The sequence below is a fragment of the Engystomops pustulosus genome, chromosome 4, assembly GCF_040894005.1.
Source record: "Engystomops pustulosus chromosome 4, aEngPut4.maternal, whole genome shotgun sequence".
Lineage (NCBI taxonomy): Eukaryota > Metazoa > Chordata > Amphibia > Anura > Leptodactylidae > Engystomops > Engystomops pustulosus.
In genome coordinates this window covers 39,259,605-39,275,483 of record NC_092414.1, presented here as the reverse complement: position 1 = coordinate 39,275,483, position 15,879 = coordinate 39,259,605, and the positions used below count along the sequence as shown (strand labels likewise).

Sequence of the window (15,879 nt, the reverse complement as noted above, 5' to 3'; positions counted from 1 at the left end):
AATCTTCTGACTATGGCTGGATTCTTTTCATGAATAGCTTCTCTTGTCTGCACACTGCAGTGCTCTGAATTTTTAACATTCATTTTTTTTACTATTTTTCAGACCCCCCAGGGTACTTTAACTCTAGTTTGTCTTATTGATTCTACCATACTACTGCATGCATTATATGGAGATTTTTCACATCATCTATTACAGTGTAAATCGCACATTGTAAAAGATAGAATAAAACAACGGGGAGCAACGATCGAAGGCAACTTGGCCCACAACTGACGTGTGACATAATAATATGTCATGTTGCATTAACCCCTTCCGACCGCAACACTTTTTCGTATTTGCATTTTCATTTTTCACTTTCCACCTTCAAAAATCTATAACTTTTTTATTTTTCCATGCACAGAGCTGTGTGGCGGCTTGTTTTCTGTGTAACAAATTGCACTTCAAAATGGTGATATTTAATATTCCATGCTGTGTACTGGGAAGCCGGAAAAAAATTCCAAATGCAATAAAATTGGATAAAAAAAGCATTTGCGACGTTTTCTTGTGGACTTGGATTTTACAGATTTTACTGTACGCCCCAAATGACAGGGGATACCAAATTTGTATAGGTTTTATAATGTTTTGATACATTTACAAAAATTAAAACCCATGGTACATTCACACGGCCGTCTAGGGGGGGGATGTGTGCCAGACGTGTAGCACTGTCCCTCGCCATACACGGGGAAAAGATAGAGCATGCTTTATCTTTCCCAGTGTTTGCAGCCGTGTGCCACTGCTCTCTGTGGAGGGGTCACCTCCTCTCCAGCACACTGCAGGTATATGGCTGTATAAATTGTACCTTCAGTCTTATACTGCACCAGATTAATCACCCCACATGAAACACAATTTTTAATCTAGTGCAAAATTAAAGGGGTTTGCCCATGAAATGATTTTTAAACAATAAAGATCATTTTGACCCCTTAATTAACAATTTTATTGCTGTCTTAGCTTCTATAACTTACCATACCAGGGTAAGTCTAAAAAGTGTGGGCGGGGACTCTCTAAGCAGACACTTCTTGATTCCTCTATGCTATGAGAAGCTGTGTGCTGACAATGTGCTTAGATTATTAAGGCACAGGGTTTATCTAAATTTTTATTTAGCTTCTGAACAGTCTATTAGTATCTGACACATAGAAAAAGAGAGATAACATAGATAGGAGTCATGGATATAAGACACAATGACACTCAAAGGTCTGCTATCTTACCTATAACACAATCAGTTGTGCTATGCCTCCCCCTCCCCATACCTTTTCTTGTTGGTAGCTTGTAAAGTAAACTCTACAAATGCTGCCTGGAGGGAGGGGCAGTAGACAGAGACCACTGCAGTGTACAGACAAGAGAAGCTATTCATGATAAGAATCTTGCTATATTCAGAAGATTTACGGTTGGATCCAGGAAAAGCCAAAATTGTATACACCAGGATTGATAGAGACAGGTTGTAACAGTTATAACTGTGAAATGCTGTATTTTTGTTAAGTTAATAACAGTGAGAATGTGTTATTCTGTTATCCTGAGTATATTTAAGAATCTTGTCTTCATGGGATTTAATAGATTGATCCCAATGGGTTCTATAGGTGTGAATCTATCCGCTATAAGACAACTGTTTTTTATGCAACTGAGCAACGTGACATTAAAAATTGTATGACATGCAAATATTGTAATGTGATATATGCCATTAATTGTAGTTTATGCAAATGCAAATTCTAGAACAATTCAAAACTCACTGATAAAAACCTTTTAGGTGCTTCCTAACATTTTTTTTGTCTGAACACAGAGGAAAGGTGGATTAATTCTCTGTCTCAACAGAAAAATTGGGATGGTATTATTACCTTCCCAGGAAGACGCCGGCACTACCAGTCCCGTATCTGAAAGGTAGTAAGGCAAGGGCACATATAACCCAAGACTGGGTGTGATTGAGATACCGCGGCGGTGCTCAGCTGGCTGCAAGAGTCATGCATCAACGTAGTATAATAGATGAAAGAAAGCAGCACTCACCAGGTAAATCTTCTTTTATTAAACAACCATGGGTAGGGAGGTATGACAAGGCATCACTCACAGCGACGGGCCATTTTGCGCAGACACATTAAACATACACTGTTCATTACAGTGTATGTATAATGTGTCTGTATTTTTTAGATTGTATTACTTACTTTGTGTGTATGCGGCGATCGCATGAAATCCGAGCCTTTGGGGAGGCGGGTCTCTCCATCCAAGATTGACTCGGACCCGCGACATCACATACACACACACACCCTAGTCACTGTGTAACGTATGACGTCGGCGGCTGGGTATTTAACTTGTTACAGCTGCCGGCGTCTCTCACACGGCTAGAGGTAGCGCAGGACTGCGCGAAAGGGCCCGTCGCCGTGAGTGATGCCTTGTCATACCTCCCTGCCCATGGTTGTTTAATAAAAGAAGATTTACCTGGTGAGTGCCGCTTTCTTTCATCTATTATACTACGTTGATTCATTCTCTGTGTATGCTATAGAAAAGAATCGGAAAACAACCTTGTGGTCAGACTTATTCAGGAGTCAGGAGGTATTTTTTAATTTAAATTTCCTTGAAATATGCAATATTTCTACTGATAGAAATTTTTTTTGACAAAAATAATTCAATAAATTCTGTTCAGGAAGGTTTTACCTTAGTTTCACTGTCAGTTTTATCTCTGAAAATTAAGCTCTTGTGGTCTTCATTAACACATATAGTTTTTTCTTGTTCTGCAACTGAAACAAACAAGTTCAGAAGTCGATGCACAGTGAAACCTGGGATATAGGAATTTTCAGGCATTTGCAGGCAATAAAATAAAAAAATAAAGTAATACCTCCCCTCCCTTTAGATTGTATCCCTGTTTCTCATCTTACACTGCTACTCCACATCACATACATAAGTTTTTAGGTGATATGTTGTTTAGTGTGTAAATATATAACTAGACTTGCTGCAAAGAAACTAGAAGGCCTAAAACAACAAAGAAACTACAAGGCCTAAAACCCACGAACGAGACTGAAGCAACTAACTCACATCAAACTGGCATTATGTACTTGCCAGAATATCCAGCGCGAACTATAAGGGACCAGAGGTAAACAGACATTGTTCAGTTCCGGTCTCTTCGCGTTCAGGCCAGACATTCCGGCAAGTACACAATATGAGTTTCATACAAGTTAGTCACATCAGACTAGCTTGTGGGTTTTAATCCAACGTAACTACAGGCAGTCCCCGACTTACGATGTTCCGAGATACGTACAACCCGTTTATATGAATGGGACTCTCGGCGGATCAGGTAACTAAGGATGCGATCTCACGCTTCCTTAGTTACAAGTCAGTGGGCGGAGGGCTTCTAGGCAGTCCACAGCCGGAGCTTGCAGGTAACTACTTCCCGTACTTACTGCATAGATTGGCAACCCTTATGCGATCCCCGGCATCACTGTGGCTTGTTTTAAGTACTGTACAGCAATATTTAATGTTGCCTTCTCATTGGGCACAGTATCCTCTGCCATACAAAACAAAAAAAAATGTCTGGAGTTACTGTACATCTACAAAATATACTAGTTCCGACTTACATACAAATTCAACTTAAGTACAAGCCTCCAGTCCCTATCTTGTACATAACCCGGGGACTGCAGGTAATATACATATACTTCATAAAGCAGCAGAACCAAGCTTATTTCAGATTCACTACATAGTTACTTTATCAGAACCAACCTTAATACATTGATACAGCACTGGAACCAATATTACTACATAGAAATGTTACCAGAACCAAGATAACTGCATAGAGAGCAGAATCAAGCAGCTTACTACATAGATAGAGGAGTACAGCCAAGATTACTAGATGCAGGGCTTGAACTGAAGAAGAGTTAGACAGACAGCCTGATACTACAGCAGATTTTTCACAGTGTCTGGATTATAAATCCGAGGTAGTATATGATTGTCTCCATGTAGGACGCCTTCAAAGATGAAGATAACAGACTGTTACGGCATATAGGCGATGCTGCAGAATTGGGAGCTCATGGGTAATAGCAGACTTACTGTTAATATTGTGACTGATAGATAATATCTTTGATCCGAGTAATCTCTTTTATTTCCCTCTTTTACCTCACCGTCATGTCTGCTTCTTCCAGCCATGACTCTTTATAAATTTAACAACAAACAAATTTTAGGTTCCTCACTCCATCAACATCTCCTTCACCTTCTAATTACAAACTCAATATTGTTCTCTTGCTCTGCTAGAGATCACTTTTATGCCCCCACGGTATCCAATATAGTAACAGGGCCCCCACAGTAGCCAATATAGTCACGGTACCCCTCTGTAGCCAGTAGTCACCGGGCCCCTCTTTTGCCAGTAGTCCCAGAGCCCGTCTTTAGCCAGAATTTGAAGGGCCTCTCTGTATCCAGAAGTCGTATGGCCCCTCTGTACCCAATAGTCACAGGACCCCCCCTATATTTGTCCCTGAATTGCCACAGGCTCCTATTTAGCCAATAGCCATAGGGCCCCATGTAGCCTTTAGTATGTAGAAACAGGGCACCTTTTCCCTATATTTGCCTCTGAACTCTAGTGGTCTTTTAAAAAAAAAAAAAAAAACTCACCTAAGCTGGCACCCACGTCATCTACTTGTCTTCTCACTGCTGCAGATGCAGTAAGTATGTATGTGGAAGGAAATGCGGCAGCGCAATATCATCTCTTGGGTCAAACTGCAAAACACACAGGGGAAGTCTCCCAGCCCTGTCGCACTGTGTGTCAATGGCATGTGTGTCTTAAAGACTGTATATATAGTTTCATATGACATGAAAAGACCTGTTGCTCTGAATGTGGATGGTAAAGAAAAGTTGATAGTGGACATTTGTCCCTTTTGATTATCCCAGTGTCATTTGTGTTAAAGTTTAGGGATGTGGATTACCTTCTGTCTGCCAGAGTCCTACAACAGCCTTCACACATACTTCTTGTCCAATCTGTAAGAAAATTCATGCTGTTTAGAGACTGAAAAAGCAATATTTCAACTGTAAAACTGCACTGCTCAGTAAATTTTGGACTACAGTAGCACAATCATACAAAGAAATAGTGGCACTACCCAGTGTGTTATGCGATTGTCAACTCAGCGTTTTTTTTTTTTTTTGCTTGTTTTCGGCATTCCTTCCATCCACACTCCAGTGCTGCAAAATGTCGGTTGGACCAAAATGTCCACAAAACATATATATGCCTTATAAGTTTATGCTATTCTACACATATTGAATTGTCATGCTGCCTAACAATTATGACCACATGTATTTTGGATATATCATGCAGATGGCACTGTATAATGCTTTAGTGCTACATCGATGCAGGCAGGCCAGAGGGGAACTTTCCTGGAGTTTCAAGAGATGGAAATAAAACATTTGCTGTTCCCTTGGAAGTTCCAGTACTTCTGGAAGCTAGCTATCCCGCGGTGGCAGCCAACGTCGAGGTACCTTAGCAGGAGACAGTCTCGTGGTCAGGTCCAGGCAGCAGGTCAGGGCAGGTGGCAGAGATGCAGGGTCAAGTCCAAATTCAGGGTCAGCAACAGGAAGTCCAGGCAGATGGGAACGGGAGAACAGGCACGCTGGACACATGGACACAGCAACGCAGGAACACAGGAACACGGGGGGACTCTGTTAACACAGGAACACGGGGGGACTCTGTTAACACAGGAACACGGGGGGACTCTGTTAACACAGGAACACGGGGGGACTCTGTTAACACAGGAACACGGGGGGACTCTGTTAACACAGGAACACGGGGGGACTCTGTTAACACAGGAACACGGGGGGACTCTGTTAACACAGGAACACGGGGGGACTCTGTTAACACAGGAACACGGGGGGACTCTGTTAACACAGGAACACGGGGGGACTCTGTTAACACAGGAATGCAGGAATACACAGGAACGCAGGAATATCGCAGGCAGCTTTCACAATGGCATAGGCACACAGAGATCCGGCGAGGCAGGAAGGGAGGTGCCGAATTATAAGGGGTGCGCTGCCCCTTTAAATTTCCTACAGCCATCTTGTGCGTGCCCTAGGAGGTGGGTACGTGCTTGTGCGCGCTTGGCATTCCGCTGGGGAGCAGGAGCTGGGGCACACAGAGGGACACGGGTGCGTCCGCAATCTGACAGTACCCCCCCTTCGGCCTTACCCTCTTCTTGAGCTTTAGAGATCGCTGGAGCAGGCTCTTGTCCTGGACATTATCTTCTGGATCCCACAATGTCTCCTCAGGACCAAATCCCTTCCAGTCTACAAGAAAGAATGGCCTACCTCTCACCGATCTCCTTCACCTCAAAGACATCGGTGGAATCAGCCTGAGGTGCTGGAGGAGCAGGAACTTGCCAGGCGAAGTGGTTCAAGATGACTGGCTTGAGGAGAGAAATGTGGAAGGAGTTGGGTATGCGCATGATAGGAGGCAGTCATAATTTGTAGGCTACTGGGTTGATGGGACTGAGGACCTCAAATGGACCCAAGAATCGGGATCCCAATTTGTAGCCAGGGATCTTCAGCCAGTCGTATCTGTAGAATAACCATACCTTGTCACCGGGAGCGAAGACAAGAGTGGGTCTGCGTCTTTTGTCCGCTTGATGCTTGGTCTGAATAGAAGCTTGGACCAATGAGGTACGGACTTGTTCTCAAATAGCTTTTAGATCCCGTACCAAGTCCTCCACAGCAGGAACATCAGCAGACACGGGTAACGGAATAGGGGGCCGTGGATGAAGTCCATAATTAATAAAGAAGGGAGCAGAACCGGCAGAAGTGGAATCCAGGGAATTATAGGAGAATTCCGCCCATGAAAGAAGAGAAGCCCAGTCGTTATGACGGGCGGACACAAAGTGACGGAGGTAGCAACCCAACGTCTGATTCACTCTCTCCACTTGGTCGTTAGACTGAGGATGATAGGCGGAGGAAAAGTCCAATTTCCCCTGCAGCTGGTTACACAGAGACCTCCAGAACTTGGAGACGAACTGAACACCTTGGTCCGAAATGATGTGCCGGGGAAGGCCATGAAACCAGAAGATGTGCTGGAAAAAGAGACTGGCAAGACGTTGAGCAGAAGGCAAACCTGGCAAAGGGATAAAATGGGACATTTTGGAAAAGCGGTCAGTCACCACCCAGATGACGTTGTTGCCAGATGATGGCGGCAGATCCGTAATAAATTCCATAGCTACACGAGACCATGGGCAGGTAGGCAGTGGTAACGGTAACAGAAGACCAGCAGGTTTTTATCGTGAGGGCTTATTGCGGGCACAAGAGGCATAGGAACCCACAAAATCCTGAACGTCCTTGACCAAGTCAGGCCACGTCCTTGACCAAGAATTGCAAAATGAGGACCACAGAACGCTGCACTCCAGGGTGCCCAGCCACATGAGAAGAATGTCCCCAGTTCAGGATCCGCTTTCAGAGACCAGGTCGCACATAAGCTTGCCGGGAGGTAGTTGCCGGAGTTCCACCGGTGCTGCCAGCACAAGTTTCTCTGGAGGAATGATATGTCTCAGAGCAGAGTCCTCCCCCATAACATCGGAAGCACAGGACAAAGCAACAGCTTTGAGGTTTTTCTCAGCTGGACGAAAATGGATCGGGAAGTCAAAGCAGGAAAAGTAGAGAGACCACCAGGCTTGACGCGGATTCAGTCGCTGAGCCGTCTTAAGATATTGAAGGTTCTTGTGGTCTGTGTAAATACTAAATGGAAATCGGGCCCCCTCCAGGAGATAGCCAGAAGCTGACGATCTCCAATAGAATCGTTTCTCTGTGCAGAAGAGAAAGTTTTTGAGAAGAAGCCTCAGGTGAGAGTTCGTCCCTTAGGCCCTTTCTGGGTAAGGACCACCCCAGCTCCCATGGAGGAAGCATCAATTTCCACAAGGAAAGGCTTTTTGGTATCAGGTCGGGTAACAACTGATACAGAGGAAAAGGCAGTCTTTAATCTTGTGAAGACCTCCTAAGCCGCTGGAGGCCAGAAACGAGAATTGACACCTTTCTTTGTAAGTGCCACCATCGGGGCTACCAGAGACAAGAAATTTGGGATAAACTGTCTATAATAGTTTGCGAAGCCCAGAAATCTTTGAATGGCACGCAGTCCCACTGGACATGGCCACTGAGGAACCAAAGATAACTTGGCAGGATCAATCTGCAAGCCTTTATCAGAGATTATGAAGCCGAGGAATGGATGAAAACTGAGCACTTGCCGTACGTGGGACTGATGGTACTCGAGATCTGCAGAATACAAAACAATGTCATCCAGGTATACCACGACACAACTGTGATCAGCGGCAGAGGATAGCGATTCTTAATGGTGACCTTGTTAAGACCGCGATAGTCAATACAGGGGCGTAGAGAACCATCCTTCTTGGTGACAAAAAAAGAACCCTGCGCCAGCTGGAGACGAGGGTCTGCCTATGAAGCCCCTTTGCAGATTCTCTTTGACGTACTCAGACATAGCGGCAGTCTCAGGAACCGAGAGCGGGTACACCCGACCCCGTGGAGGATAGGAGCCGGGGAGCAGGTCGATGGGGCAATCGTAGGGATGATGTGGAGGAAGAGTCTCAGCCTGTTTCTAGGAGAACACATCCACAAAGTCCAAGTATGGAGCGGGAAGCCCCTTCAGAGAAGTCCTGACAGGTAGCGGACGAGGATTCTCCACACAGTGTGAGGAACAATCCGGACCCCAACAGAGAATCTCCCCAGAGGACCAGCCCAGCACAGGGGCATGATGCTGCAACCAGGGGAGACCCAGCAGGAGAGCGGAAGTGCATTGGGGTAGCACAAACGAAGTGTAGAGCACAAACTTGCAGGAGTAGGGGTTCTGTGCGGAACCAGATGGGTACGCTGACCGAGGCAAAGGAAAATGGTTTCTCGAGACGAACCGCCGGGAAGTGATGCTGGGAGACCAAGGCAGCATCCACAAAGTTTGCTGTAGAGCCCGAATCCAGGAAAGCAGAAACCTGGAAACCCGGTCACCAGAACCAGAGCCGAGCAGCATGGGAATGTTCAATCTTGGAGAAGCCTCTCTCTCACCTAGGGACGCATCTCCCATTAAGCCTAGGTGAAAACGTCCTCCCGGATGCTGGGGACGAACGGGACACGTTTTGAGAAGATGTCCAGGAGAGGCACGATATAGGCAGAGGTTCTTTAGCTGCCCCCGGGAACATTCTTGCAGAGAAAGCCGGGATCTATCCACTTGCCTGGGTTCCTTAGCAGCAGGGAAGACCGGAAACTGAGCAGGTCTTTCAAAAACAGGGCCAAGCGATATAAGCATTGGACCCGAGGTTGGGCCTGTTCCAAGCGTAGTTCCTCAGAACGCTCTGAAAAATGGATATCTAGCCAAGTGGCCAGTGAGATGAGACCACTCAGAGTAGACGGCTAGCCCCGAGCAGACAGAGCGTCCTTAATGTGACCAGAAAGTCCTTTTTAAAAGGACGCCATCAAAGCCTCTGTTCCAGGATAACTCAGAGGCCAGGGTGTGAAAACGGACAGCATAGTCATCCACAGATGTGTCTCCTTGCGTCATATTCAACAGTGCCGTCTCCACTGATGATGCACGGGCAGGTTCCTCATAGACTGACTGGAACTCTGTGAAGAAGGAAGTGATGATAGCCGTAATAGGATTCTTCTTGTCCCAGAGGGGTGTCGCCCATGCCAGGGCCTTCCAGGACAGAAGACTGATAATAAATGCCACCTTAGACGACTGCTCAGAGACAAACTGTGAAGGCATAAGTTCAATATGCAGGGAGTACTGAGTGATGAAGCCCCTGCACAGTTTGGGATCCCCGTCATATTCCTCGGCGGAATCCATGGTCTTACTGTGAGAATTCTGGATGCCCGCCGCAAAGCAGGATGGACTTGCTGCTGCAGGGTACCACCAGATTGTTCCACAAGTGCAACTAGCTCGCGGTGGCAGCCGAGGTCGAGGTACCCTAGCAGGGTACAGTCTCACGGTCAGGTCCAGGCAGCAGAGATGCAAGGTCAAGTCCAAATCCGGGGTCAGCAAGTCCAGGCAGATGAGAACGGGAGCACAGGCACACGGGACACAGCAACATGGAGGAATTCTGGTAACACAGGAACACGAAGGGACTCTGGTAACTCAGGAACACGGAGGGACGCAGGTAAAAATCGGGTTAAAAGTGGAGTGGTGTGGGGGGACTAGCTGGCCTGCAGCTCCATATTATATATTTAATAGGGAGCCATTCAGGAGCCAGAAGAGCCGGCTCTTCTTAGTGAGTGGAGCCTAATGACCCAGCTGAATAGCTGAAATTCCCATCAGTACTGACGGACATTAATATCCGCCCACTTCACCTCAAGTGAGAAAGATTTTTGTCAAACATTTTCAGAACAGAAATTCCATAACTTTGGAAAGAAAAGGCAGAGCAGCACAAAGTAGGAATCATTCTGCTTGTTTTCAAAGGGGCAATTACATATAATAATTTAGTAAAATCACTATAGCTTTACAGTTATGCCTTAATGCAGTGTGTGGATGTGTTATATAACACCTTGATAATAGCACCTTTATTGTGATTTATGTCGCCTATGTGCCTGCTCTAAAATTATCTTGGGCAAGAGGATCCAAGAACTAAGAAGGAGAAATGCTACACATCTTAGTACAGTTGGGATGAACTGACCTCACTGGCCAAGCATGTGGTGCTGGTACACAGGGGCCACATGAAACATCTAAAGTTTTGGGCAATTGATAAAATAAAATCAGGCCCTCACAAAGGATGTTTGTTTCAATTGGATTGATCGTCTGGACTGCTTGAGTTCTAATGGACTAAATGCAGGCTTCACATTGGCAGCTATGAAATGATTATACGCTAATAAGACTTTCCATATTATTTGTTTTGAGGTAATAAAACATAAAGAAGTCTTCTTTCCATATGAAAGTTTCCACTAGGATCATGAGTTGCAATACAATGATTGTGTATATCATTTTCTGCGGTTTCCTATGGTTTCTGTTATATAATCACTATCCAGCGAGTTACTCTGATTAAAGGAAACCTACCATTTCAAATGGTAGGGGTAAGCTGTAAACACCGAGCACCAGCTCAGGGTGAGCTGGTGCCGGTGCTTAGTTTCGTTAGTGTTAAAACCGCAGTATCACGGTTTTAACACTTTTTAAACTTTATAGCAGAAGCTGCTTCATCGCTGCGCGCGACCGTGCGCACGCAACGCCTGCGGCATTTCCTATGTAGGCGCTCGCACGATCGTGCGCGCGCAGCGCCGAAGCAGTTTCTGCTATAAAGTTTAAAAAGTGTTAAAACCGTGATACCGCGGTTTTAACAACAACGAAACTAAGCACCGGCACCAGCTCACCCTGAGCTGGTGCTCGGTGTTTACAGCTTACACCTACCATTTGAAATGGTAGGTTTCCTTTAATGATAAATATCCATCAATAACTACTGTCGGCCTTTGTGTATGGACTTGCACAAAGTTTGTTTTAGTTTGTTTATTTTTATTTTTTTTTATTTAGCAGCTCATTTACTATATTGGTCAATTGTTATAGCTGATTATATGCAGTGCTGTTAGGGAGAATTGTGCAATGAAAACCACCATAGAGAGGAGAACGAATTCTGATTGCTCATAGAGATTATTACTAGTACTTCACATTGTGTGACAGAAGCAGTACCGTCTAAGACTACATTCACACGATGTGTGCCCGCGTAAGGTGGTACGGTGGGCACACGTCGGTGCCGGGAAGAGGGGGTGAGCACTGCACCTCTCCATAGCACTGTATGGTGCACGGCGCCGTATTCCGGGGAAAGATAGGACATGTCCTATATTTCTCCTGCCTACCGAACGGTACTGTACAGCTCCCCTACGGCGCCGTGCTCCCATTGCCGTCTATACGCTGTATATACGTCCCCCCATACGTTCGTGTGAATATAGCCTTAGGCTGCATACGTGCTGTAAAGGGATGAAAAATTACACATATACAGGCTTATACTGGACTGGAGAAATCACACGTACATGTGAATGCAGCTACTGGCACATAACTTTTACTGTTTACAGAAAAGTATTACTTTGCTTCACAAGTGCTACTTTTCCTTTAGTAGAGCACAAGCGACCTCTGGTGGATATTTACAATAAAGGTGCGATGAATTAAGCAAAATATGAAATAGATACTGTCATTAGAACTTTACATTTTTAAATCGGATCGATAGTTAGGCGTTACACATTTTTTATATATAATATAATAAAGGTTACGTTTTAGACTAAGCGTTTCAGTAAGGTAGATCATTGGACATTTTTGTGAATAATAAACCTCTAAAAGTCACTTCCAAACGAAATTGGTCAACAATTGAGCCAGACATTCCAGCAAGCAAAATTGATCCCAGTTAGTCGCATCAGACTCACTTGTGGGTTTTAAGCCTTAAGAGTTATTCCAGTGCAGATACACAAAAAATGACGAATAATCCGGAACAGAACTTGCAGCAAACAATGGGAGCAGGTCTTCTGAACGTTTGACCAAACCGTCTTGTCATGGAGGTCAATAAAAGACAACGGGGCTTATTTACTAAGGTCCCAAGTTTTCGGGGATAGCGTTGGGGATTGCGTCGCATGTGATCGTTTTGTGTCGCAATCATGACGATTTTCACGCAACACAAATCGGGAGGCAGGCCGTTGGACGATCCGATGGATTCGGACTACGTGCAGGATTTAACATTTAAAATTGTGTTGCACAATTCATCCTGCAACAATTCATCCTCGTTGGACATTCCGGATCAGGGATCACGCAGGGACCAGGTAAGTATAAGACCATTATGGTCTTTTTAAGGGCTGGTTAAAAATATTTATGGAGTGTGCCAAAAGATAACTGCTCCTGAAATGCACAACCAGTTTTGTTAGTTCCACTTTCTGTCCTTAAAGGGTTCTTGCCAGGAAACACCTATTCACAGGATAGAACTTAACTTATTGATTGGTGGCGATGAGACCCCCACAGCCCATGAGAACGGGGGGGGGGGGGTGTCCGATGGGGTCTGAGGTACCTCCGTCAGACCCCTCGTCACTCTCCCAGTTGAGTGGAGCAGATGGCATTCATCTCTATGGAGCTGACGGAGATTGCAGAGCTATGAAGGGTTAGAAGGAGGTACCTCAGACTCCAATAGACCCCCGTTCTCTTGATGTGAGGGGGTCCCACCGATCAGCAAGTTAGGCCCTATCATGTGGCCAAATCCTAGGGCCTAACTTGTTTTGTGGGAAGACCCTTATAGCAGAAATAAATTATATTCATTAACCTATTGATAAATAAATAATATATATATATATATATATATATATATATATATATGTGTGTGTGTTTGATCATTTTCTATACACTCCCTAACAATACACACTGGTGAGAGCTCCTACCTGTCCGATGTCCATCTTGCAGTGAGAGTGAGCTGCCAGAGGACCTGTTTATAATTACCCTGAATAATTTAACGTTTCTCATTTCTACCGATGTCGGATGTTGAGTTCAGGTTACTTTAAACTTGATCAGAGAAAAAGAAGCTGGAGAGTAGGTTTCAATTTAAATGGTTTTGCTGCAGTTTTTGAAACTTAAAACTAGGAGTGGATAAAAATAGAGGAATGCCTTCTGATTCACACCTGGTTTTGGCTTAAAAAAAACGCATGTAGAAGCTCAAAATAAAAATATAGACATTCCAGCAAGCAGTTGCAACATCCCCCACCGGGGCCTAGCCCTTTGAGGTGAGGCCTGGAGACAGCCGGGGCCCGCGGTACCGGAGTGGCTGGCGGTTGCGGCCTAAGCACGCTATTGTCACGGTGCTTGGTACGGGGGAACCGGAGGGCTGTCCTACAGCCTGGCAGGTCTCCAGCAGGGTGGTGTTGGCAAGAAATGATGAGGGAGAGGCTGCTGTAGCGGATCTCCCTGGGGCAACCCCTTAATGTCCCGAGTGTGAGTCTCTGGGTGATGGACAGGGTGCCGGTGAGGTAGGCAGGGGTAGTAGCAGGGACCAGACAGAGGCAGAAGTTGAAGAAAACAACTTACAGTTCGTTTATTGCAACCGGCAGGAACTGCAGAAAACGTGCCTTTAACAGGTGGAGTACTGGAGAGGTATTTGGAGGGAGCCACAGGAGATATTTCACCAGCCTGGATGTATAGGGCAGGCTGGGAGGCAGCTGTGTCCTTAGAGGATGCTTCAGCTCGGTCCTGGATCTCTTCAGGCATCACCCTTGAAGGTAGGAATGATACCCCTTTTCCTCACTACACTAACTCTAGTCTTATACTCCACTTCAGGCAGGGGCTAGGCTCTTCCTGCACTGGTCTGGTATGCTAGAGACTCTGAGCTGCTGCTCAGCTAACTACTCTCTGCTTGTGTCCTACAGACCCAGAGGGCCTGACTAGGACCGGTCTCTCTCCTGAGAGAGATTTCTCTCTTTCTCCTCTGGGGAGAGACTTCTCCCTTTCTCCTCTAGAACATTCTTGGCTAGCGGGTTTTATTACCTCCCTTAGGTCAGGTGGTGGCTGCTCCTCCAATTACCTCTCAGTGCACAATCACAGGATGTAACACAGACATTGGTCAATAGCATCTTGCATTATACAAAATACTTAACCTCTGCCTTGCCAGGCAGGATTAACCACTGCAATTTCCCCTTGATCCTATAAGGACCATGTAGTGTAATTTGGTGTTACCTACAGGTGGGACGTATTCGCAAGCACTACCTCGCCATTGCATCGGCGAGGGTGTTGCACAGTTATTCCAGATTTAGTTATCACTGAATCCATATTACACATACTGCATACCAGGAGATGAATAAAACAAGTTGGTTTTCCACACAGATAACTTATGTCGGTGCAGGGGTCCATAAAGGGAGGGGTCACTTTTGCTACTCTTAGCTGTAGAGAACACCCACAGGCAGGGGTGTACCAAGCCTGTCTGCTGCCTGAGGCGAGCCATAGAGAGACGCCCCCCGCCATTTATGTAATATATAAGGGAGTGTCAGACCAGATCCATTATATTGGTTTGGTGTGAAAATAAATCAATGCAAAATACATACAGAGTACCGCCATGTAGTATAAAATGCATACAGCGTACCACCATGTAATACAAGATAGATACAGTGTACAGCCATGTAGTATAAAATTCATAGAATACTGTCATTTAGCAGAAAACATATACAGCCAGGGCCCCCATTGAATGTAGTCCAGACAGGGAACAGTAGTATACCCCCCCCCCAAGCCAGCAATGACTGTATACAGCTCCCCCAAAGCAAGCAATCACTGTATACATATATATCACACACACATCACAAATTTCACACACACATTATATATATATATATATATATATATATATATATATATATACACAAACCTATTTCATGTTATACCTGTATATACAGTATACACGCATTACACCTATATCTACACCCTTTACATGGTATACCTGCATATACACATACATGGCACCTATATATACACACCTATTACATGTTATACCACTATATACACACATATATAATACATTACACCTATATATACAGCTATTACAAGTCATACACATTACACCTATATATACAGGTATTACAAGTCATACCTCTATATACACACACATTACACCTATATATACAGCTATTACATGTCACACCTCTATATACACACACATGACACCTATATATACAGCTATTACATGTCATACCTCTATATACACACACATGACACCTATATATATACAGCTATTACATGTCATACCTCTATATACACACACACATGACACCTATATATACAGCTATTACATGTCATACCTCTATATACATACACATGACACCTATATATAAAGCTATTACATGTCATACCTCTATATACACACACATGACACCTCTATATACACACACATGACACCTCTATATACACAC

At 44.8% G+C, this 15,879-nt stretch overlaps 1 protein-coding gene across 1 annotated transcript in view; it reads right to left on the bottom strand.

Annotated features, from left to right (window-relative positions):
- Positions 1-9,064, bottom strand: part of LOC140128445 (uncharacterized) — a 51,558-nt gene extending 42,494 nt beyond the window's left edge. Inside the window, exons 1-8 of the mRNA XM_072150150.1 lie at positions 9,046-9,064; positions 8,104-8,244; positions 7,460-7,594; positions 6,567-6,637; positions 6,308-6,398; positions 6,182-6,237; positions 4,932-4,983; positions 2,677-2,759 (exon numbers count right to left, since the gene is read on the bottom strand). Of these exons, the coding sequence (XP_072006251.1) occupies positions 2,677-2,759; positions 4,932-4,983; positions 6,182-6,237; positions 6,308-6,398; positions 6,567-6,637; positions 7,460-7,594; positions 8,104-8,244; positions 9,046-9,064 (648 nt within the window). The remainder of the gene's footprint in view (positions 1-2,676; positions 2,760-4,931; positions 4,984-6,181; positions 6,238-6,307; positions 6,399-6,566; positions 6,638-7,459; positions 7,595-8,103; positions 8,245-9,045) is intronic.
- Positions 9,065-15,879: the final 6,815 nt, after the last annotated feature.